We start from the raw sequence: 27361 nt of genomic DNA on the forward strand, positions 1-27361 counted from the left end.
TGACAAAAAATGACCACATTTGAAGCACTTGTTGGTGAGTAAAGAAGTGGCATTTTAAAAGTAAAGAAGTGGTGTTTTAAAATGAAACTCAAAGTTTATTCCTCTTTTTTTTCCCAAGTACTGTAACAGAAGCATCCTCAAGAAACAAAGGGCATAGTGATCTAGCTAATAGTGTTGTAGTGACCTTTGAGGCACTGACTAGTCTGTCATGCACCATCTGCAATATGTACAGCATAGTTAAGAGAAGGATTATTAACTGGCCTAGAAACTGAAGAGCCATTTCAGTCCTAAAAAAAAATATATACATAAAGTGGCTTCACTGAGCTTCTGCGTGTCACTAGTTAAGAAAGCCTTCTACTGCACAGGATAAGATCCAAGGATTATGTTGAATACAATGGCACTTCTCAAATTCATCCTGAGTTTTGGAAAACTAGAATCAAGACCACCTCTGCTTGCTGAAAGAGATCCCAGATACAGTAAAGTTCCTGGGAAACACAAGACTATTGTCTAAAGAAACCAAAATATATGCATTAAAACCAGCTTAGCTTTCTCTAAAAATACTAATTCTACATGGTGTAGGACATGCAGCACCATTATCCTGATTCAGCATTCTCTCAGTTTAATCATGCAACTCCCTTCACATTGCTGGATGGGAAGTAAAAATGACAGCAAATAATGGGTCAGAAGTACTACTTGCTACTAAACTGGAAAGCTCCTCTCGTTACTGCCTACAGTAAAACAGCCCATTAAGAGTTGCTTTTTGATTAAAAACAAGTAAGTAATTTCAACTATAGCAAAGTGACATGTTTTAACTTGACATTTTGTAAAGGATGAGTGCCTTGCAAAGCTCATAAAAGAGTGAAGAGATTCAGTGGAACATTAAGATTTACTATATATACTCAATACCACTGTCACTCCTGTGCAAAACACGTCAACCCGGAAATATCTGACTCAACAGCCCTAAGGTTATTTAGAATAGAAAGTGAGATTTTTACATGTTTCACTTTGATGCCATGAGAGCAGCTGCATTAAGTTCTCTCAGTGGTTTTCAAAACCCAAATAAAATGTTTGCTCTGTGTTTTAAAAGTTACTGTGAAAATGTGTGCCACCCACCCGGGCTGTAATAGCTTACATTCACCATTTTCAGAAAAGATAAACACAGCAGAGAAGGAAATGATAATATAAAAACAGCCTGGCACATGAAATGAGGAAAAGCATTGTAGACTATCTGGCAAGACAAAGCACATAAATGTTATTTTGGGAAAATTAATAGCATCTGAAATTATACTCTCGTCCCAGTATTCTCCCCCAGCCTCATGTTCAAATTAAAGATATTTTATTGTTTCCCAGTTGAGAGGTTGCTGAAAGTGGTAAGTCACAGCTCTGTTGACACTGGACTTCTTGAGCATAGAATACCAACATCACACTGACAAACTTTGCAGATGCTTCGTTACAAGCAGCGCCAGTCACTTGATCCGAAATACCTAAGCTAGCTGTAAAACAAACTGTTAATCTCTATCCTCTTTTCCAGCTTAAGTCTTCTTTACAATTCTGGAAACACACCAACACCTTATGTTTATGCTAAACTTATCTGCATTTTGATTGGAATTTGACAGTGACCAGTGGTTCAACTCAACAGTACCTCAGATACTACTGAGAACAGGCCTCACTTACTTATTGTTTTAAGTAGATGCTCTTTCTTTTTGTTCCCACAGAAATCTATAACACACTGACCTTCAATTTAAAATACAAACTAATTAACTATCCATTCCATTGAAAAATGTTAGTATACTATATATCTGACTTGCCTGGAGAATTTCAATTATGAACAGACTTATTTTTCCTTGCAAAGTAACAGACAAAGCACTGGAATGGACATCAAATTTTGCACACAGCTACATGCATTTGCTTTTATACAGTTTCAGAAGTTTCATTCTCACAGCACTTTTCTTCAGTCAACAAAACTAGACCTATGTAGATGAGTATACTGTAAATGACTAGTATGGAGACTACAGCACTGCTGCAACAACTACAGAGTAACTTCATTTCTGAAGACTGCAAGCACTGAGTCCAGTTCCTGTATCACCATATAAAATTTGCGCTGGAGCTATAACCACTGGCTTCAGCAGCCTGCAAAAATCCAATGCTCAAATTTAGTACTTTAATCATTAATAACTGCAGCAATCTTTTGAGGTTTTACCTTCACGAAGACATACTTTCTAGGCTACAGCTGTCTAACACGACAATGATGACTTCTGCCTCATGTTCTGAGTAGTAGTCAATGACTACCATATGAAAACTTACTGCAAATCTCCATCAGCAATATATTTGTTAGAGAGCTAACCATATTTCACTCTAATTAGGACACATGCTTCTCTTAACTGTATTACAATAATCCAACTCAATATTGCAATTCAGCTTTAAAATCCTTACTTTGTTTTTTAGTATTTTAAACTACAGGTTCTGCATACTCTTGGGACCACAGACACCTGTATTTTTAGACGCAAATTTCCATATCTTCATTATGGTAGCTTGAATTCCAAATTAGAGAATATAATGGCTAAGAGGAATATATAAAGATAATAACAAGACAAATTACTGAACGGATTTCATTTGGTACCATGGAACCAGTGGCAGTATTGCAGTTCTTTTTACTGACTCTCAGCATAAATGGTTTAACAATGGATATTATTCATAATTCAGAGTAAGAGTCTTTATCAGATACATACTTAAAAGAGAAGCTACACTAAATACATGAAATTATTACAGATAAAAATCACACCAAAAAATTTAGATACATTTTTTTTTGTAAGACGTATTTTTAAAGATGAAATTCAGAACTCGGATCATTTTAATGACTACAGACATAGCTTCAAGAAGTACTTTTCAAATAGACTGATATGATTTTCTATAGATAGGTCCAGACTATGAGTTATGGTGGTTACCTAGATATATTATTCATGTAATTGATTCATTAAAAAATTATTTACAAGGATGCTGTACTATTGTAATGTGGATCTTTTGCATGGAGACTGGTGGTGCATAATGACTCCAATTCAAAGGAGGAAGAGAGAAAGGGTTACAGGATTCATAAAAAGCATGTAGACAAGACCCAGACTGGCACACAGTGTGTGATAAAAATCAAATATGAAACATAATGGGACATGTGGAAATATATCTTTTGTGCAGGGAAGGATGAATCACAAGTTCACAGCTGGAATTTATGGGGATCCTTATTTAGCGGAGCATCTGTAGCCACCGTTTAGCTACATTCCCACATCAACAACAAAACGGTGCCACAGAAGAGAACACATGCATCAAGCTCCAGCTGGTATCTGCACCCACCACTCCTTTTTTTTCCCTGAAGCCACATTTAGTCGGTTTTCTTTTTACAGTTTGTGGGTGTATAAACATCAATATGCAAGTCAGTGGATAGAATCAAAATGCCACACCTGACCACTGCAGAATTGTTCAAAAGGATGAGGATGTGGCAGAGAAGAGAAGGTATAGGCCCGGGGTGGGGGGGGGCGGGGAGGAGAGGAGAGGGTGGTGGTAGGTGTGGGGAAATAAAAAAGTAACTTAAAATCAGTTTTATGTCTGTAGTTTTGCTTTATGCATTTTATTTATGTATGTCATTTACTTCACATGTTTGAAAAGTTCTATTTCAATGTGGACATTTAAAAAGTCCTTTAAAAATGCAAATTGGAAAATCATAGAAAATATCATTCATGTAGGTGAGCTTCAGCTTCATAATTATAAAATTGCATAAGTATTGAATTTAATGTTTTCACACCTCACTTTTAGCTTCCTAATGCGAGCAAAAAGCAAAAATAAGAATGTGGAGAAAGACCTCATTTCATGTCCAGTCAACTTTCATGCAAAAGATATATGAATACCCAGTAGATGTTTAAAGTGGAATTAGTTTTGAGGATTTGTGATTTTTTTTTTTTTACTTTTTAACATTGCTGTCTATGCTGCTAGTTAAATAATTTCCTTCCACTGCCTTCAGAAAGATTTTGTTGCTTAAGGTATAGAAAAATGAAATATGCATTTTAATGCAAGAACAGAACTGAATTTCAATGTAAAAAAAATGCTCGGCACAGAGTTATCAGAGGATTTAAAATCAAATTTAAGAAAGCAAAACAAATAAACCCAACAGCTAGCATACACTGCAACAACCACCAGGTTTCTCTTAAATCTGTAATTCAGATTTTGAAAAACACTTCCACAAATCATCTGAAACTAGAGTACAATGCCCTAATCCTCTCCCCAAATTCAATTATACAGTTGTTTCTTCGCTTAGCATGTATTTTAGGTATGCTTCACCTGGAACAAGCAAAACATGAATTACCTCTTCCTGAGTGAGGACTACGAGAAAAGTTAGAGTCCTCAGACCACTCACAGACTGTTTTTATTGATTTCAGTGAGAACGAGATTACGTACTTAAAATTAAAATTCTCTAGTGTTGTATTGCTTTTCCACAGCAAGGTTTTGTATCAGCAGTAGAGTCTGAGATAACTTGGTTTTGTCCTGTAGTATAAAGTATTGACTACCTTGAACAAGCTTTCACAATGGAAAAAATTAGATAGAAATTATTTTAAATAAATTGCCAAGTATCTCTGATGATATAAGAAATTTGTTACTCATTTTTATTGTTCCCTGAACATTTTCCATGCTTTTCATTGTGTTCTAAAACCAAGCTTTTACTTCTTTCCTTAGACAATCAGGCTAAGAAAGCACTAATGAAGCTACCCTTATTAACAAGAAAATACACTCATATGAATCTACTTCCTTTTTTTTTTTTTCCATTTTAAGAAAAACAGAACAAAAAAATGTCATTTCACAGTAAGTGCTATGCCAAACCCAGAGAAACATGATTTTCCTTGGAATGGAAATTCACTTATCAGGAGAGAAAATCTGTATTTGTCAAATGCTTGTAAATAACTAATCTTTCAATTGCTAAATACTAATGTAATATTACAGCTTATGCAATCACCTCTAAAAAAAAAAAAGTAACAAAAGGCAATGTTTGCAGAATGCTATACTTAAATGTAAAAAAAAATCCAAAACAAAACAACAACAAAAAAACAAGTGAATTAAAAACATTCAAGTTGTCTTTCTAATCTAACCCTACAGAGAAAAATCAACTTCTCAGTAGACTCCAGAGCAAAAAAAAATTCTCTGTTTAGATCAGTTGGGTTTTTTTGTGTTTAAAATTAATTTTTATTCCAGGAGAGAGAGAAACAAAGTGGCAACTAACTGGAAATTATATATATCACAAGACAAACATAGTCAATCACATAAATTTCTTAATGTGGAAGAGTGTTCACTATTCAGCTATTACTATTCTAACAGAAATCCAACATTTAAAAAAAAAATAGAACAGTAATAATAAAATGTAATCAGTAAAATCTAAGATATTGATACCCCATGTCAGAGAGGCAGATGCCATACCTTATTTCTATATGTGAACAAAAATATATATGGTGAGCTGATTTTTTTCTTTCCCTATCAGAAATTAAGTGATTGATAGCCTCCTGGTTAAAATGTATTTTCCTGTAACAATCTAATCATTCTTTCTCATTCCCACTCTCTCTCTTCCCCCTGCCCTGGACTGAACTTTAGCATTGCATTAACAATGCACTACTGGATAGGAGGATCTACTAAAATTAGTAACTCACTGCGTAAGACACTTTTTGTGCAGTATACTCCATCTGCATGAAGTCAGTGTTTTGGTGTGCTGTCTGCTGCTGTAACCAGTTTTCTCACAGATATCAATGAAGCTGTGCATACATTTTATTTCTTTTATGCAAATTTTAGCTTTGGAGAGGTCATGCCTCAACACCATTTAATTAATAAGCAGCCAATCTGTGATATAAAGAACATATTTATAATCATCAATCACTCCTCAGATTATTACACTGTTTGCAGAACATTATAAAAACCATTAAGTATTGAGTGGTTTTGGGTTTTTTTTTATGGCATTCTGCATAAAGATGCAGCAAAGAAAAAAAGCTTCTCTTTTTTTTTTTTTTGCGAAGCTTGTTTATAGAGCACTTTTCCTGCTATCTTTAAGGACACTGGCAGTTAAAGAGTGAGCTGTTTCACAAAGCTGTTTGTACACCAATGTTCAAGTTACACTTGAGGGACATGGTAATTCAGAAAACGGATTTTCATTTAAGGCCTTGAATGCTAAACAACCCCCACCCCAAACCCTGAGAAGGCTCCATAAAACACTCACACGTTATTTAATCTTGAACTGAAAATGGAATCCTTACAATTTGTAGCACAAATGACAAAGTTCTTACGCAGGTGTTACGTTTTTCCTAGTTTAGGAGCAGTATGTCAGAAGTTGTTTTTGCTTTTCATACCTGTTTTTCACAACTCCTTCTTCCATGCATTCTAATTTAAAAGAAAAACTAATGTTAGATAAAGCAACACATAATTTGACAGCCTACCAGTTAAATTCTGACAGGGTCAATAAAATGAGAGCTTGCAGGAGTCCCAGATGAGGAACACTTTCATGAATGCCTCCATTGTGTAAATTCTCCGTATATCCTGCCTGCAAATGACAGTCATATGCCACCAGCTGCAGGAGGCATTCCAGCAATGTCAACTGCTGTGGGGCATTAAGGCAGGGTACACGAGTTGGTACTTCTTTATATTTTTCCCTGGCTGGAGCAAGGGCTGTCACGCTTAGCTCATTTAAGTGTTATTTTTCTGAAGGCTGTGTATTTAGAAATGTAAGAAAATATATAATTAAAACCTTGCTAATGGAGCTCCTCATTTTAATAGTAGTTTTATTATATAAAGCCAGCTGGAAGCAATTATTTTTTCCTTGCATACTCTTCATTAGCTGGTACCTCCCTCCTCCCCAAGACATCTATTTCAAATGTTCTTATCAAATTTATGCATTTTAAGAGGTAACTGTTCAGGGAACAAACAGCGACTACTTATAATATGAAATGTGAAAAGCCCAATGTCCACTACTCAGAAATACAGTTTCTACCTCTTCTGAGTAGACTGTTCTTTCTATGAACTCCATTTTACAGATTTCCATAAAATTTAAGTTTTTAGAGAATTCCTGCAATTAAAAAAAAAAAAAAAAGGCACATTTTAAATTAAAAACTGAATCTGAACGCAGGGATGCAGGTTTATGGTTTTAATCTTTTTAAACAACTCACTGATGTTGTTTTCCGTTTATTGAGTCTATGTAGGAAAAAAAGTGTTCAAGCATTCTCTGAGTTTAATTTTCCCTTTTTTTTCTCAGCATTCCTTTTACCAAATAAACACAAAGCTTATTTGCAAAACGTAGGAATGCAAATATACTGAGGGCTCCCTTTTAAAGATCCAATATGCCTTGGATAAGAAACTGTACAAGAGATCAAACTGAGATGCTTTTCAGCACCTTCCATGTGATAAGTTAGGGCATCATACATTTTTATCATGCTCTTGCATACAGGCACAATGAAAATACAAAAAAAAATGAACTCTGTATGTCAGCTCCTACATTCAGCCATCCTTGGAAGAGATGCTTCTGTCTACCTCTCATCTCTTTCTACAGTCCCTTATAATCAAGAAGGTCATAATTGAATAATTAAAACAAAGAAGAGTGTTTCTTTTAATACATGTTCAGACATACAAAGCAAGAAAAACTGCAGGGAAAGAAAAATGAGGAAAGGCATAAATAAATAAAGGATATCAATAATGATCTATCATAAAATGACATTTTGCCGTTGTACTTCCGCAGGAGCCGTAACATCTCACAAGATATCCTTCTGAAAGCAGCAATAAAACTGTAGTCTTGTATTCTGTGCAGGCAAAGGGCCATGAATATGCTAAAAAGAAATCAATCTGCATAAAAAGATCTGACAACAACATCTTCAGGTTTGTTGGTTTCTTTTCCTTAATAAAACAAAACAACAACAAAAAACCTCACCCCGCAAGCAAACACACCCCCCCCCAAAAAATCTTAGACAAAAAAAACCCCAAACCCAAGAAAGCCCAAACAAACCAAAACCCAATGAACAAACCAACACCCCAACACAACAAAACCAAAGAAGATAGAACACCTTGGGAAAACCAAATCTTTATGTCAAAGAGAATGCCTTTCAAATGCTACTTTCTTCATTAAATTACCTTTTATCTCACTATGCTGCTATTTTTCCTATGGAAAAGTTGGTAATTCCAATTATCAAGGAGTATTGCAAACATTTCTCCTCAATTTAATTCTATGTTGAATTACACTGCCCAAATCTCACTTTGAGATTCCTGGCTCAAAAAAACTTAAAACTTTATAGGCAAACTGGATGCAACCATAATTTTGAACTGGCTTTAAGGCTAAACTGTGAAAAATGGAGCTTTCAGCAACTTACTCAATAATATCAGACACAAACCCAGGTCTAAAAACTTAGATGTGAACACAAACTTTAACAGTGAGCCTGGTTTAATTTCTGGATTGTGATAAAACAGGAAGCTAGGCTTATATTTCCTTAAGAAAGTACAATGTCTAAATGTGGGTTAGTTTTTTTTTTTTTTTTAATGATGTACATCTTTTTAGCCTACAAATATCAGAAAAAAATAAAAATACACAAAAGCAACTTTTTAACCAGCGTAGAATTTTTTCTTTCAAACTACCTGCACGTTTAGCTTCACAAAAATTACATTTAGAGAACTAAGCTTCTAGTTACAACTCACTCTGAAGGCTAATACATCGCTATCTGTAATTCTGTACCTATACTACATGCTGTCCTTGATGCATGACAGGGCCTCCAATGACATGAATGGAAAACAAATGCTCAGATCACAGTGAGGATATGATCCTTTATATTCTATTTTCCTCTTACCAGTACACACCAAATGTTGAACCATTCATCTGAAAAGAGCTACATTGTATGACATTTTCATTCAAACTGTTCAAAGCCTGAAGTATTGCATTTCAAAGTCGCCGATCTTCTAGAAACAGACTATGGAATACATGGAGAAGATAATATATATGCAGAGAATCTGGTAATCTGTCTCCTCCCTAGAATTCACACTGTATTCACCAGTTCCCTTGTTAAAAATCAAAGAGAAAAAGTAATAAAAGCTCTAGTGCACTACTTGCACTAGGTATCACACATACACAAACAAAAAAACCCAAACAAACAACAAAAAACAAACAAACAAACAAAACCCCCTACCAAACCCAGAGACAATTACCATGACACTCAATCTCTTCTATAAGAAGCATATGCCAAAATGCCGATCTCTACTGGCACATCTTTGTTGTGGGCCATTTTCAAATAAGCATCACCTCAAACATCACAGAAGTTTACCTACCAGTGACAGTACATTTCAGCTTTAATGACAACCCCAGTGTAATTTTTTTTTCCACTTTCCATAAAGCTTCTCAAAGTATCACTTATTATTCACTTTATAATAAAAGCTTGCTGACTTCTTTGTTGTGCACAAGAAGGAATGGCAGGATTGTAATCATGTCATTTCCTCTTCTGAATCCCTGTGCTCTGTAAGTGGCAGATGACACTCTCTCCTTTCCTTTGCACAAGTGCTCAGATACGCATCACTGGTAGAGGATGGGGATGCAATGTCTTCCCAAGAGAGTTAGAATAGCATCAATGGTACATTGTTGGCAAGTTCGCACTGATCAAAGCAATTCTGAGATGCTCCCCCCGCTCACCCTCCACCCCCGCCTCATCAAGGAGATGGCCTCCTATGACAAAATGTTGTGTGTCACAGCCATAGAAGTGGCACTGTTTTCTTTGTTGGTGAAGGAAAATAATTTATAAAACAGTAGTCAAATATTTCAGCAAGGGAAAGGAGGCATTAGGTCATTACTATAATGAGTAGGGTAAGCAGTAGCAAAGCAACAGATGCCTATGCATAGGTTGATGTACAGTCTCTTATTATGGACATTTGTTAAGACTGCTGCTAAGCTAAAGAATGCATTTTTGCCTCATTGAAAAAAATGCACATAAACACACAGACTTTCATTTAATAAAACTGCCTTTTTCAAGTTTACCCCTTTCTACATGCAGATTGTGTAAAAAATAAATCCTTTAATTACAGTTTATCTAGATGATGAAATTGTGTCATTATGCTCTCTCAGCTATAGCAAGGAGCTGCATTAGTGACTGCCTTCCTGAACTAAAAGATTAAGAGACAGCAACAATGGAATTCTCCCTTTTTCCCCCTTCTCTGTTTCAGCCTTCTCTTTCTTGAGCCAGTATGATTCATCACCTCCTGGGTATACTAGGAGCCCCAAGTTTGGAAGATCTTCTAAACGCAAAGCACCATTAGTCTACAAGGCAAAGCCTTTTACAAAAGCACAAGCAGTACTGTTTGAGAAAAATAATCGAGGAAAGAAAGCATATGTTTTAAGCATTTCTAATAAAAAAGTAAAAGCTCTTTAAAGCTTTTGTTTCTGACTGTACTTTATGACGGCAGTTCTGTATCAGTGAACAGAGTGTTCCTTTGCAATCAGAACAATGTCACAACGACCTGGCAAACGCGAATGCTTTCACTATCACTACAGTCCTTGCAATCCTGTCTCAGCTGTGACCCATTCACTTTTGCCCCAACTTCAGTAAGATGCCTTACTCAGCATCTAATTAGTTAGGGAAGATTTGCCTTGGCTCTTAACCCTGAGCAGGGGACTCTATTGCTGTTATGTACCATGTCTGTTCTGCCAGTACATTAATAAAATCTTCATAAAACTATACATGAATAAATAACTACTAAAATACAAAGCAGAAAAATAGAAAATAGAAAATCCCTACATTTTAAAATGTTAAACACTGGTGCTTGCACAACATATTTGAGCATGTGCTTTGGTATATGGTTCAATGCTTCATGCAGATTCTACAGTTTTGTGCATACACATGTCAAAGTTAAGCAAAGATCTCACCGTGCACTTAGCACATCATCAACTAAAATAAACAATGACACAAACATGTTCAAGTATTGCATGTATACCTATGTGAAAGAAGACTATACATTGAGAGTATCAGGAAGCATTTTGCTGTGTTTCAATTCTGCAAATCATGAACACACAGTAAGAGAAGCTACTGATAGGAGTTTTTTGTCTTTAATCATGCATGCATCATGTATATAGCCAGGTATCTATCACTGCATGCATGAACTTATATGTCTGTGCCATAAAAACCATTCTGTGCTTTTGCCCTCTACGATCTCTACCCTGAGGCACATCAGAAACAGTATAAAATTCTTGATGCAAATATTTTTAATTTCCTAGAAGGACAAGAATGATTACAGGTCTAAATCATGCTTTACCAAAAACATCCAACAAAATTAAATAGAGCAAGGGTCTGAAATGAGACAACGTAACCTGATAAAGCTTCTGGACTCATAGCAGCACATGAACTTATTCATGAGCAACAACAACAACAACAACAAAAATCACCTGGGGTCAGCTATTCTTTAAAATGGTGTGATTATACATATACGTGCATAAAGTAAAACTATGTTTACTGACACAGGTTAGTGTTAAATACTGCAAAACAGAAAATGCAGTCTACCAATGTTAACCTTCCTCCCAGAATACTCATAATAAATACAGTTTGCTGATGAATTAAGTTTGAATTCTTTTTGCACGTACACTTGTATTAAAAGGACAGTCATATGCTACTGTAAAACAGCTAATTACTTAATAAATGTTAAAACTGCATACAGTATCTGTGACCAGCAACCTAGCAACATTTAAAAAGCCTTCACCTCCAATCCATTAGATGTTACACTGCGCTCCTATTTTTGAATATTGGTTCAATAAACACTTTATGTGCCTGCGTCTATATCAACGTTCGGAACTTCCAGTTTGAATAATGTAAGTACCGCTGAAAACAGGCACTGCACATTCTATATGGTTTAATATTTTAGAAATATTAGTGCATACTTCATGCATTGTATACATGATTTCATTTGCCTTGGAATAAGCACACATTTATGCAAGGGGGGGGGAGGGAAAGTTGAATTTACTGTACCATATCTCTCATGAACAGACATGTCTATATTAATATACATCATTGATTTAATTTTTAGTTTTCTTGGCTTCCCGCTCACCTATCTAGAAGTGATCTCTCTGGTGATAACTAACACATCATGCTAATGAGAGAATCTAATGTACAATAGAGAAATGTCACTACTAATAATATTTGCATGAAGTTAAATAAAGCAACTGTAAGAGAATGTCAGACAGTTGTTCTTTAATAAGATACAGTTACACAATGAAATTATGTTGTTAATTCTGTTACATCATTGAGTGAATTCTAAATTACTATATAATGATGCACAGATCCATCTATAATTTTGATATACTGCTTTTTCACTCTCATGTTGAGAAAAACTCTTGGAAAGTCTATTACCCTTTTATCTGAAACTGATTAAATATATTTCTTTCTCAACAAAAGGGTGCAAGGCTCTGGCATTTGTGTCACTGTGGGTTACAGCCATTTCTCTTATGGTCTAATTTTGAAATGACTTAAAAGTATTTTAAAACATTGCAGCCTTTAAGGTAACTGGATGAAGAAAAATGACATTTCTTACCCCGACAAATGCACAAAACCTTTATGAAAGCAGACAATCACAAAAGCCTGCTTTTTTAAATCAATCAAATCCAGACTTTTTCTGTTGTTAACAACTCCTAGCCAGAACTAGAATGGGCAGTGGGTGCCCTGGAGTTAACCAGATGAGCATGGAAGAGAAGCCATGGGTTTCTGTTCATTCTCGACCTGTCACTGATCAAAGTGACCCAAAGAAGCACTGCTTTTTAAAAGTTAAGATTTATGTCCTTTAAGGTTATCAGACATTCTTCTGTATACAGAATGGGATGAGCCCTTTCAACCGAATCGCACACTTCTACTTGAACAAAAGGTGTATAAGCAAAACAATGCAGTCAAGTGTCTATGTCATAAACTTTTCACAGGTAATTTAGGAGATTATTCCTCTTCTCCTCTCACCCCACCAAAATTTTCTTCTGGAATGTGGAGACGCCATTTTCTTGCGCTCCCATTCTCTTAAAAATAATCAAAAATGAACAGCATCATACTTGGTATTAACAGCTCAGACCTGTACAACCAATCTTAATGTTTCTACTACATGCAGTTTCTTCTCATCATGAAGTAGGTTTTCCTTTTAGCCTCAGAAAAGTTATTCATTCCTCTAGTATGCTAATAGCAGTGCAGTGAGTTGAGAGGTAAGAGGTGGGAGTGATCACAAGGTTTTGATTTGTTCTAAATCATTCTTCTTGCTATGCTCCAATCTCTGTATTAGAAAAAAAACCTTCTTCAGATTAAGTTATAACCCCAAGGAAAAGTGACGGGGCTCAGAGTTTGCTTGCTTCTCAAAAAACATGTAGAAATCCAGTATTATACTTAGAAACTGAAAAAAAGAAATGTCTCTAGCATTACTGTGTATATCTGGAAAAGTTTCATTAAACAGTTCTTTCAAACCATGCCAAACTTTGCTTGCAAGTTAGGTACATTTCATAACTCCATGTTATTTGCACTCATTAAAACAATTTTCCTTAAAGCATAGCAAAAATCCTAAAAATACTTACATTTCTAGAGGACGGATTGAAAATAATTAACAAATTGATCTAAATATGTAACGGAACAACAATATCCAAAATTTTAGTGATTTAGAAAGAAATATTGGCATTTTGACCAAATTTGCAGCTGCACTTGCACACAGTCCGTGCTTACAGTCTGCATGAGCTAGCAAGTTGTAACAGTCTCAACAAATCAGAAAGCTGAGATAAAAAAAATCAACCTTAAGGATGAGAGAAATGTGTTTAGCAAAATAACTTACCCTACTCTTAAAAGCGTGATGAAAAGATATTTGGACTGGATGTTTAGCACATGTTAAACAAACAAACAAAATATGAGAAGGCGATTAACACAGTATGTGAACACATTAAAAGTCTGTAGTCAAGAAACAAATCTGTTTAACATTACCACCTTTGCAGGGCTACTGTGTGTGTACTCCAGTGGAAAGATACACACTGATGCAGCATCTATGTTTTGTCATTTAGTAAATTACTTCTCCCCTATACAGAATACAACATGGACCACATACGTTAAATAATGTACACATTCCAATTAATACTCAAGAACTAGCACATTTAAAGTATTATTTTATAAAGAAAACAGAAAACAAGCAGCCTAGCTTATGTGCATAAATGTTTAGCTGGGTCTAATGAGCTAGTTGTCTCAAATTATTTGACCCTCTTACACACTGTGATGCTCTTTAGTTTTGTTTCCTTGCTTTGCCAGTGTTGAACATTTTCAAATATTCTGGAGACCACAGAAGCTAAATCTGTTGAAAAAGGTTTAATACTAACAGGCAATCTAATACTATCTACGTGCTTCAATCCTCATTTATCAATTGATTCTTATCTGGATCTAGTTACGTTAACTCTTTTGTGGCTGAAATGGAAAAGAATCTTTCTCCACCTCAGAAATTTAATCTCACTCCTTACTAAAAGAACACAGCAAGTAATTGGGATAACTGCTTCCTATGCTATTCAATATCAACATAACCACATATATTATGTATCACAGACATGCATACAGCTGATAAGGCTTGTAAGCAGTGCAGAAGCAGTTTGCACTTCCTAGTGACAAGCAGCTTTTTTTTTAAATGTACCTCTCTATCAGGAAATGAACTTTTTTACTTTCAAGAATGAGAAACTGAACGGAGTTTCTTATTTGCCTTATGCTGATTACATTCCATACCAGCATACTGTATCAGCAGTAATCAGGGTCCCTCTACAGGATATATCAAAATATTCCTTATTCAAATGCCTTCATCCTGTCCTGAGCTACACTACTTAAACTGTGGTCTATAGACAGTTGCTATTGGTTATTATCTATCTGCTTTAGAATTTCTCTTGAGTCTAAAGTGTGTGGTGTTTTGGTTGTTTGATTGGGGTTTTTTTTGGTATGTGTTTTTTTGTGGGTTTTTTTGCTTTGTTTTTGTTTTGAGTTTGTGTGTGTTGGTGTGGGTTTGGGTTTTTTTTTTCTTTTTAATTAAATCACCATTTAATGGCCTGTATTCAGGCATGCTTTGGTACTGTAAACTATAAAAATAGAATTACTTTCCCTCTCTTTTCTTACAGTACAATGCTTCTCAGGTAAGTAGTTTCATCTTATGTCTTATGTTAAATAAAAATCTGATATTAACATACCAATCATTTAATAACTCCTGTTTTGGGTAACACAGTGTTTCAGTTATCATCAGTCAGTGTCAGTTCAGAATTGGAAACCAGTTTCCAGAAAGACAAAACGTCCCCTGGTACGGAGTCACCCTGCTAAAAACCTCCAGGTTGAACTTCCCTCCCCTGCTTGAGCCCCGTCCAAGCTGAAAGTTTCTTTTTTTTGTTCCCTTTTTTTTTCTCCCCTCTCTTACACCCTCTCCCCCCCCCCCCCTCCCCCCCGGCCCCCCTTCCCTTTACTCAGAGGAGCCAAGCAATTGTGCAAGATTAGCTATAATACACAAGGCGCGTATCACCAAGTGCATGGTACAGAGACACTGGCTCCTGTGATTAATTATCAGTTATTACTGGCCTTGCAGTAACATTTTCGCTTTCCCGTCAGAACCGGCATACCAAGCTGCCTTAAACACGGCCCCCGGTGAAGGAGCAGCTCTGGGGAGGACGCCAAGGCACAGCTCCGCTGAGACGGGGAGAGAGAGAGGGAGCGAGCAGGGAGAGGGAGCGGAGAGGGACCCGAGCACTGAAACTGTCTCCTCTAACGACCCTCAGCTCCGTACTGGCAGCAGCTCCAGCAGGACGGCTCGCGGCTCCTTCCCTCTCTCTGAGTAAACTCTGTTCTGCCACATGAAGTCAATTATACCGTTCTGAGGGGCCCCCTAAATTTAGTAGCACTTTGATTTGAGGGCTTATGTACTCAAGGAAGAAAGAAAGGACTTTTGCTGGGATAGCAGATACTTTTATTTATGGGATGGGAGGAGAGTGGGGGGGGGGGGGAAGCTGGAACAAAACAAAAGCAAACAAAGAAAAACAGTCTTATTACAAGCAAAGCTCTATTTGGAAACTTTAAAATGAATGCTTTGTTTATACTTTAAAGCTTTCATATTTTTTTTCTTCTTTAAAAAGGAGCCCTTAGGGAAGCAATGAAGTAACCATGCACATTCCGATGACATAGTTATGACAGTTCAGAGGCTAACTATGTAGTGATGAATGAAAGAAAAATGAAACATGGAAAGAGAAAAAAAAAAGGGGGGGGGTGGGGGGAAGAGAATAAAAAAAGGAGCACAAGAATGCCGTGTTTTAAAATAAATGAAAGTAACATACCTGTTGGGACATTCTGAATAAGAGGTTAGTGTCAGTGTTCTGCCATGTCCCCATGAAACCAGAGTCGGTCGCTGCCGTTCTTGTTCCGAACTGCATGGAGTTGTCAGTGCAGGAGTCTTTTAAAGTCAAGTCTCTTGCCCTCTTTCGTTCTCTGTGTCTCTGTGTGTGTCTGTCTCTCACATCCACTTCTGCCTCTTCAGACTGAAAAGTGAAGGTGGATTTTTTTGAGCCTCTTGGCAGCCAGTAGCAGGAGTGTAGTGTAGTTAAGAAGCTAGCTGCACTATGCGTTTCATTTGGGAAGGGGGGATTCAGGGGAGAGGGTCAGAGCTTCTTTCGCACCTTCAGCAGAGATACCCCTATCATTTATGCATAGATTGTGACTCCCCAAGCTCGCCTTTGCTCAGTTTAACAGCTGCCTGTCAGGTGTGCATGCAGCACTAAGGAGACCCAACCATCAGCTTCAAACTCTCAGCCACTGGATGTCATTGGATAGCAGAGCAAAGAGTCAACTGCACTGCTCCACTGTCAGGCACCAAATGACATCCTGCACTAACCCTTCAGTCTACAGATACACAGATACACATACACACACACACACACACGCACGCACGCACGCATTCTCTCTAAGTAGCACAATGATCAGAGTGATCTGGGAGAAAGAAAAGGCTGTGGCCCTTTCCCTTTCTCTGTTTTTCCTCAACAATGCTGTCAAGTACAGCATGCAGTATCTGATACTTGCCTACCACACAGGATTAGCAAACCTTAAAGGAAAAAAAAAAAACCTAAAAGCATGCAAGCAAGCAAATATTCTTAAACAGAGGGAATATTCACTTAGAAGTAAAACATAAAAGTTGACCTGGTAATTTTCTAAATATTATTCAGACAAGAATTGTCAGTTCCTATCCCAAACAAAACTCTTACCAAAGAGGGGGAAAAAAAGACATCATCCAACTCCTTTCACAATAAACCCAGAAAGTCATATGCACATTTCATTTCTTGCACCCCTCTCTTCTCTGGCTCACTACTAAGTACCTTAAGCAGCAAGAAAGTACAGGAAAATGAAAAGCCTAGTCTTTTTCTCCCCTCCCCCAAAAGATCAAAAGTATTTTTTTAAATTTTGGTTTGTTTTTTGGTTTTTTGGTTTGTTTTTTTTAAGTAACTACTTGAAGCAGATACAATACACCTTTCAAATCATAAAGAACAAAGAAATTAATCACAGAAAGAAAAAAAAAAAAGCCAGTCCCACACAGTTAAAAAGTAGCACAAAAGAAACAATATTTTTCCTTTAAAATCCTTGTTCTATACTTATGGTACAATATGATATTACAGGATAAATTATACTACTGTAACACTGGTTTTAATTACAATAGCTTTTAAAAGTAAATCTTACTTGAAAAATTCTCTTACCCACTTCATCCTTTACATACAGACAAGAAATCATAACTCTGCAAACAAACTTCATAAATACAAAACAAAATTCATGCAATCTCATAAAAATACAGCCAAAGTATCAAAAAAAAAAAAAAAAAAAGGAGGGAAAAAATATCCTTTCCAACATAAGGAACATTCATCTTCTAATAAAATCTACAAATTTAGGAGGACAAATGTACCACTCACTGCTTTTTTCTTAACTCAGGAATAACAATAAACCTCACTCTCTGAAACAACAAAAGAAACAGAAGAGAGCTTCAGTGGCAGCTCTGTGTCATTAGTGTGCAATGAGAAAAGATGAGAAGATGTACACTATGTTGACACAAATGTGCCTTCCCCTCTAGACCCTACATCTCTTGAAAGCTTTTCTGTTAAACTTTCCTCCAGTTCAGCACCATTAAGTAAAAAAAAAAAAAAAAAGTCTCAAAAGCAGCAAATTCAATATCCAAGAAGAAACAAGCAAGAACCCCAAGAACTCTTGCCTTAAAATATATTAAGTCCACCTGTGGTCAATAAAATTATTATCTACTGGGGAGGGGAGAATGACACTTGGGAGTCAATTGTGCCAACAGTGGCTGTACCTTTACAGCTAGCTATTAGCCCCTCAAATTCTCTCTAAAATTTGCCAGCCTCTTCATTTCTGAAGTGGCACTCAGTGCCTCAGTCAAGCTGCATGCTCAGCTCCTGACCTTCCCACTAATGGCTGTTATTTGTGGGAGGCTTAAGGACACTGTCAATAGCAAGCTTCCTCCTCTCCGTTCTGCATCTCTTGCGTGCTCCCCTCGCTGTCTTTATCTCCACCTCTTACCACCCCACCCCCTCCGGCCCCGTTCTTTTTTCCGTCCTGCAGTCCTCTCCCACAGAATAAAAAGCACCAATGCACACCCATGCACAGACACACACACGTGTGCACTCCTCTCTCTCTCGATCACACACACACACACACACACACACGCATAAAATCAACTGGCATGCAGCAGCAAGCACCTGCAGTAATAGACTCTTTTATTAAAACTGTTATTCTGCAAGACTTGAAATTCCCGGTGGACCGGGCCATGTCAAAGCCGATATAATTAACTAGAGGCTCAGCAACGGATCAATTACCAGACAAGCAAGTGATAGTGAAATCAATGAAAGATCATCAGCCACATTATCAGTGTTGCAACTCATTAGGGTAAAACTGAGAAATGTGCTCAAAGCGAGCCCAAGCAAGGTGGCATTACAAAACAAAGGGCTAATTTGGAGACCCTGCTGTGAACAATCTGTAACAGAATTAGCCTTTTTTTCCCCTAAACTGCAGAGCTCAGTAACGAAATGTGACAGACTGAGAGAAGCAGTTTATTAAGACACCAACTCCAAGTTTATTTAGTTCATAAACTCTCTCCTAGAAAATCAATACAGTCTGTACAGGGTTATTAGGCTGACTAGCTAATACATCCAAATCTGGTCTTCCCAAGCAGAAATCTTGGCCAGAATGCTACAACCTTGCAGAAATCTAAGCATATTCAGGTCGCTGTATCAAAGCAGGGCTATCCTTTAATGTCGTGTGTGAGACTTCTGCTTCAGAAGGTTTCAAAGAAAGAAATATTTTCCCCTATAACTACCATGATAGAAAATAATCAAAATTTGGTCTACCAGTTCCAGTCCAGCTCAGGTCATCCCTAAATTTATGGTATCCACATAGCATCTTGTTTGGCACACTGATTTCAGCATATAAAATGAAGGAAACAAATACTTACTGAACTTCAAACAGGGATATGAAAAGTAGCATTCACTGGGAGACAAAAGTAATAATTGCAGGAAAAATACAACAGAAGTATACCACTTATAACACCAGACTGAGCCTGATTTAACTATTAAAAAAAAAAAAAAATTACCTGAAATACAGCAAAAATCCAGGCTTAAACCCCCCTGGTTCCCTTTGTAATCTATTGTCCTCTGCTTACTGCTTTAATTCTTTTTCATTTGCTATAATTCCTTCCAAAGGAGGCAGAAAGTCCTTGAATCATCTGTGGGAAGCACAGGAACTACTTCTTAACTGTACAAGTTTGGCACAAACTGACGGGAATGGTATTTTTTCTCTCCCCTTTGGCTATCTCATATGAGAATCAAAACCAGTATAGACAAGGGCTCTGACAGCATTTAAAACAAGAAATCCCTTTAAAAGCATTTACTGAAAAATAAATTTTTCCTAGATTTTTAAACAGGAATACATGCTGCAAGTATTTTAATGCTGTCCAATGGCATTTATGCTGAAAGATAAAGGATCTATGAAGTAATTTTAGATTTTCAGCTGCTGGGAATACCCAGGCATTGAATAGGAGAGGTGGATTCAGAATCAGGTTCCAGTAGAACTTAAAACAGAATGTAGTTGCTGCTCTGTACTTAATTTTTAAAGAATTTTAAATGCTTTCTGAACTGTACGTAAGATCAACACTTTTTCTTTCTTTCTTTTCATTTTAACTGATGGTTTTTACCTGCTATCACAGACAACTACATTCCATGTGCAGCTTCGTGAATCTTTTTTAAATAGAGTATTGTTGATTTTGTCACTCCTCTTAAGACTACCAATACAGAAAATACACCATATGGCAAGAAACATGGGAAAGGTGATTACAGAAAACCCAGGTGATGCCAACAAGAAAATCTAGCAGATTGTGCTATATAATGTAAATGTATTTTTTTCCCTAAATTCCATTATTCTGATCATTTAAGTGTTAACTTGTTCAGTCAAACAGTTAATGCAAACGATTCAAAATGGCTAAACATTCAAAAAATATTTTCTTCTTTTTGTTCCAATTATTTTCTTTTATTAATTAAGCTGTTAAACCATGCAACAGTTACTATCTTTTTTAATGTTCAATAATATGTAAACTCTTTAAAGGGATTTTTGTTCCACGTCTCAGCTTTAGATATTAATCAAGAAAATAATTACAGAGGAATTTATTTTAAAAAGTCTACATGCATATAACTATGTACTGTACATGTACATTCAACGAGGTCCAATTAGCTGGGAAGAATTTGCATTTCAGTTAGTGTGAGCTAACAAGACTGTAGGGAGACAATGCAATCCTACTAGCGGGGCAAGAAAGAATGGTGGTTTTCTGTAAGCATTAATTCCCATAACTGATCATTTAAAAATGTTACTGATCTTTACAGTATTTGTTTTTCAAACATCTAGGAGTTCAGTATAAATGTTTATATTAACTGTACATGCAGCAGTGTCCCTGAGACTACTCCTGGGGAAAAAAGGGGGGAAAAAAAGGGGGAAAAAAAAAGAGGAGGTGGGGGGAAGAAAAGATAAACCACTAAGCATAGATTTATTATTTCTGTTGATTTTAGCATTTACGTTTCTATTTAATGACAGCAATTGATCAGTTATTCTAAAGGAGCATTCCTGACATTTGGTGTTTATTCTCAAGATTCATTAAAAGTAGTGGCAAAAAAAAAATCATAAAATCTGTAGGTCTTTTTATGCAAATATTCCCATTTTCAATAACAATGATACATACACACAGCATACACAGTTGGTGATCTCATTTCTGCATACATAGTTTCCCTAAATCTCTGTGCCCTCAACTGACTTAGTGGATAGTACCTGTAATTCCCAGAGTTCATTTTGCTGCACATGTTAACAGTTTCTTTAATTTGTAATGACAGTAAAGTGGCCTTTGCTCTTCCCTTATTCACTATTCATTTCTAGGCTTGGTTAAGTAGATAGCTGGGTTAAAGATCAGTGGGTTTTCATGTGACACATTCTGGTATTCATCTAATAGCCCATCAGGACAAAACTGTCCCTGTTCTTGCCAAAATCATGAAAATGGTCTTCCACATCGCATGACAATCAGCCCTCACTCGCGCTGCAACAACCAAGCTTGTATAACTGAGTTGTTTTAAAGACACTTTGTAACTGAGTACCCCACACTGCCTCCAAAAACAGTATACATTTCACCATGTAAGAGAAAATTATCCTACTTGTCAATACAATAATGTAAGCAAAGACTCAAATGATCATGCTTACACTTTATCCATGGATAACAACAAAGCTGTAAATTGTGTCTTATCAGGAGTATGATCTCATACTTGAAATTATGCAAAGCCATCCTGGTGGTCATATTCAGAGAGGTGGTGATTCTGCTGTGGAAATGTCATCGTTTAACATCCTCGTCTACCTAAGAATCATACAAGGGGCTTTGCAACATCTGTTAGACTCCATGAAATGTTAACAAATGTCTAAAATTTAAAAGGAAGGAGGGGATGGAGACTTATGAAGGAAAATTCCTCTGAACATATATCTACCCAGATATGAAGGGAAATGTCAGCATTGTATTTTCTCTGAAATGTGTCACCCTTACTTTGTAAAACATTTTTGAGTGAGTTTTAATAGGTGACTTCTGACTTATATAACCAAAATGTATAGAACTGATTATATCATGTAACAATGAGTATTTTTTGCCTCCTTGTGTTCCAAATGAATCCTTTTGTTCTATCTTATCAACACTATTGTGCATTTAGGAATCTGTTCTTCACTTTGATGTGTGTGCCTAATTCACATTTATATTTTACATCTTTCTTTAGGAAGAATTTTTCAGGTCAAAAGTGTTCAATAGTCAGATATTCAGACAAGTGAAGCATGGCAGAACATTTCAATGCCAGCAGAATCTTCCCTTATAATTAAAAATCATATTTTCAAATTCTTGCATACTCTATTTACCCTTTTTTTCCCCCAGACAGATATTTAATTTCTTCCCCATTACACATTAAGTGATGTAACAGCACCTTAACTCTAAAAGAAGGTGATCACAGTGTGAAGGTTGGCAGACATGCTCAGCTGCAGGTTTGAGAGATGAACATTTGAGGAAAGTTGTTGTCAGCTGCAGGTGATTTTTTTTGTCTGTTTGTTTTCTTGTTTTCCTTTTCATGTGGCTTTTTGTTTGTTATTTAAACAAGCCAATACTGAGAGTTCAGGTTACTTGAAACTACCTCTTACAGAGGAAATCACATATAAGTTTCTCAACCTACTTTTGCGAGGAAGATGCAAACTACATAGACATATATAAATCACAGAACACAGGAGAAATGGGGGATGCAGAAACTTATTGTAAAAGTAACTTGGTAAGAGCCTTGTAAAAACACAATCTAATGCCAAGTAATAGAAGTTGATTAAGCCCATTATTTTTTTCTAAATAACTACTTGCTGTTTAGAAAAGGTGTTGCACACATCAGCATAGCACTTAATTAGTAATAAACCCTGCATATATATATATGAGTAATATACCAAACTAAAAAAAAAAAAAATCATGCTTTTCTCAGAATAATTTTATGTGTCAAGCACAAGTTTGGCATAAGCCCTTTAATTTGCAGACAGGTAAACAGGGCAGCTCCTTTTGCACGCGTGACACAGTTTCGCATCTTTTCATTTCGTATCTGTGTCAGTGTCTTTTTTCAGCACAAAATGATCTATTTTCCCCCTTGTTTATACCAAAGGGAAAAAAGGTAACCATGTTAAGATATGAGAATCTGATTCAAATAACAGTAGATACAACAAGCTCCGAGAGATTCTGATTTAAACTGTGCATTTAATGAAAGGTCTGTATGGCCCATCACTGACGTAATAGTGCAATTCACACATTCTGTGGAATTAAAAGGACATCTGGCATGCCATACAAAGAAGGAAGATGAACAACACAAAAACAAATGTATTTCACTTTTACATAAAATATTTCAAACACCAGTTGTATCTGCTGGGACAAGCTCAAGGTTCAATCAAAAAAAGCAGCAAGCTCATAGGACTGTTAAAACAATGCAACAACTCCATTTATGTAAGTCATGAAGAAAGATAGTTAAATAATTTGGTCCAAAAGTCCCCACATTTACACATCTTTGCATCCCAAGATTGTCCTTATATTGTGGTGCATTACTGGATCACAGCACCTTTCAGCCAATGATTAAGCAAGGTTTGTATTTTTAATATACTATTCAATTCAGCAAACTTTGCCTTTATTATTTGTTTTTTTTTAAACTTCCCAAACTTGTGGAAATTGTCTGCTGGGCACTACTTTAATTCAAGACCTTTACAACGACATTTATTGTCTGGTTGTTAGTTTCATGGTTCTCATCCTTTTAGTATACTGTCTCCATGGCAAGCCAGGTCTTTAGAGCTCACAACAACCCCAAGGGTTTAGGCTAAACTTATGATTTAATTATTCAAGAATATAATCTATTGTGCCACTTCTATCATCTATTATGTGACTCCCTAGTAACATTATTTGGTGTCTAAAGCATAAGTCTGTCATAATTAAATAACTAAACTGGCCTAAAATTCCTAATGGTTTATAGAACAGATGAATTTTAGATAACTGAAAAGACACTTAATACGTGAATGCAAGACTGAATTAAAAGCAGCTATGATTTTCTAATTACTGATTTACTCATAGTACACAGAATTGTCTGCACTGCCCAGTGTCCTACTAGTTCTCTGGACAATTAGGAAAAGCTGCATTAGCAAGAACTCAGCAGTCTCTGTCTCACTTCTCTCTAGAGGACCGGGGAAATGATGAGCTCCATCACCTGGCCAGCAGTAGCAGCAGCCACAAACTCACCTCAGGGACTTGGACAAAGAGATTCATCTGCAGCCTTGGCAGCAACTGAAGTATGCTGTACTAACAGACAGTCACACGACCACACACTGGCACAAAGTCCTTTCATTAAGAGCTGCTGTCTAAGTGACCTGTCACAGAGTCTCATAAAGCAGCATTAATACTGTGGGCCAATATGAGATTGATCTTTGAGCTTCGTGGTCTCCTGTTGACAACAGTGCATTATAAAACCAATACTAAATACTTTATAAACAGGTCTCCCTCCAGTGTATTAGATGAACAGTGCATATTTCATCCCCTATAGTTAGGTACCCTTATATGCATCAGACAATTAAATAATTTATAGGATACTCAGAAGTGCTCTAAGACTCAATAAACTTTCAAATACTTATGAGCTACTGTTTTGTTTGAAAACAAATAAAACCCCCAAACAGACAAAAAAATAAACACATAACAAAAAAACCTGCTTCAAAATCACAAAATCCCAAGCACTGGCTCACCTGCTGAACATAGAGTGTCTGGAGAGTCCCATTTTTATAACATCTTTTCACCTGAAATATCCTCATTTCAAGCAAACAAATCCAGCTACCCACTCGGCCAAAAATAAAAGATACTAATTTAAAGATATTTTATAAATTGCATACAATATTACTTCCATTACTCTGTACTTTAGCTTCCTTTGCTTGGCATCAGACTTCTTTTTGGTCCTTTTGTATGGTCTGGCCAATGTGGCTTCAAGACCTTTCTCTGCAATGCCTGCCATCTGGAACACCCTTCTGCATTTCTCTCCCTCATTCTCCAACTATTTTCAGCCTTCATCTGGAAACAATATGTCTATGTTCTCATATCTGTGTTCCTTAGCTTCTAGTAATGTTGTAGGTTGAAAGTTAACTTTGGAACTTTTAGGTGAAACTTGATTCCCAGTGGGACAAATCCCAATGAGCAGGAGGCACTGGACCACGTGTAATGTTATCCCCTTCCCTTTCCTGGCCTTCCTATATTTAAGGAGCTGGAGCACCTGGGAAGATCTCCTCTTTGCCTTGTGGCTCTTGGTTTTCTGCATGGGTTTTTCTACTGTCCGTGTCTCTGATTTTTCCTGCTGCGTAGTTCAGGCATGCCACCTGGAATCTGTTTCACTGCATGGCCAGGCCACACTCATTCTACTGCCAATTTTTGGGTTTGTACACGTATTTATATATTTGTTTCCCTTCCCCAATATTCCTTTACATCCCATTTTGCCTTAATACCTTTTAGTATTAGTTAAAATTACTTGTTTCACCTCCAGACCAGTGCAAGTCTATTCAATATTCCTTTCACCTTTCCCTGCCTGTCTTTTCCCTACAAGGGAGAAGGCGTGGAAGAGGGAAGTAACCTCCATTCTGTCAAGTGTTCTTTAGCCATGGAAGCTCAAATCAGAACAGAATAAATTGGCACCCAATGTGGGGCTCTAATCCACAACCCTGAGATTAAGAACATACTTTATATGGCTGCTGGTGAAAATGGCCCAGTGTGGAGGCTATGGCAGAAGGCACCAGGAGAAACATGAGATCACTCATGTGGATTCTGGAATAGGAGATACAGAGGCTCAGGGGCTAACTATACTCCAGCAGAAAACAAAATATTGTTTGCTGTGAGGGAGTTCAAGCTGCTTCTGAGGTGATCAGAACAGAATCACAGCTCCTTCTAGCACCCAGACTACAGTTCTGACCTTGATATTTAAAAGGAATGGTGTCTCGCCACACCATGCACCAGATGCCACTTGAAGTAGACGGTGCTGATAACTCAGTGAGCCTGATGAGAAGTCTGTAACACCCTGGTATTGTGGAAGTGATTATGGTCTTACCAGAACGTACAGACTTTGGAATGCCACCACAGAAGGCAAGTGACTCATGCTGAGGAAGCCCCCCCATATCTTTCTGACAGTGAAAAGAACTATGCTTTGCTCACAGATGGAATATGTCATCGTGCAGGAAGTAGAGATGGAAAGTTGTCATTCGAAGCCCAACAGAGAGAGTCACATGAGCAAGAGATGGAGAAGGTGAATCAAGCCAATTTGCAGAGGTAGAAGTCATTCAGCTGGCCCTGGACACAGTCAAATGAGAGAAGTGCCCAGTACTTTATTGATTCGTGGATAGTAGCAAATGCCTTACAGGGGTGGCTGAAGGAATGGAAACAGGATGGTTGGCAGTGAAAAGGGAAAGCTATTTGGGCTCCTGACCTGTGGCAAAACATCGCTGCCTGTCTAGAGACATTGCCAGTAAAAGTCCAGCACATAGATGCACACATACCTAAAAGCAAAGCCGCTGAAGAGTACTAACAGAACCATCAGGCAGATTTATCTGCTAAAGTCTCCCAAATGGACTTAGATTGGAAACACCAAGGTGAACTGTTCTTAGCTCAGCAGGCCCATAACTCTTCTGGTCACCAAGGAAGAGATGCTACATACCAATGGGCATGTGACAGATCACTGGATACACCTATAGACATTATCACACAGGTTTTTCACGGCTGTGACATATGTTCTGCTATAAAGGAAGCTAAGTGAATGAAACCTTTGTGGTATGGGCGCAATGGTCAAAATATAAGTATGGAGAGGCACGGCAGATCCATTACATCACTATTCTTTGAACTGGCCATGGTAAGAAATATGTGATGGCTATGGTAGAGGCAAGCACTGGATAGTTTAAGACACATCCAGTACCTCATGCTACTGCCTGTAATGCTCCTCTGGGTCTGGAAAGACACATTTTGTGAAGATATAGTACTCCAGAGAGTCTTGCATCAGATAATAGAACTCATTTCCAAAATAATCTTGTGTGCAACTGGGCCAAAGAACAGGGTATAGAATGGATTTATCATATCCCCCACTATGCACCAACTTCGGGAAAGATTGAGTGCTACAACAGCTTACTGCAGACCACCCTGAAAGCAATGGGGACAGGATCTTTTAGAAACTGGCATGAACATCTACTATGAGCCACTTGGTTGGTAAATAGCAGAG

General features: G+C 37.0%; 1 protein-coding gene across 1 annotated transcript in view; it reads right to left on the reverse strand.

Moving 5' to 3' along the window:
* The window catches only part of BNC2 (basonuclin zinc finger protein 2), a 359908-nt gene that overhangs the window by 237518 nt on the left and 95029 nt on the right, over window positions 1–27361 (reverse strand). The window contains exon 2 of the mRNA XM_064176653.1: window positions 16331–16531. Coding sequence (XP_064032723.1) covers window positions 16331–16531 — 201 coding nt within the window. The remainder of the gene's footprint in view (window positions 1–16330; window positions 16532–27361) is intronic.

This window comes from Pogoniulus pusillus, chromosome Z, assembly GCF_015220805.1.
Source record: "Pogoniulus pusillus isolate bPogPus1 chromosome Z, bPogPus1.pri, whole genome shotgun sequence".
NCBI classification, from domain to species: domain Eukaryota; kingdom Metazoa; phylum Chordata; class Aves; order Piciformes; family Lybiidae; genus Pogoniulus; species Pogoniulus pusillus.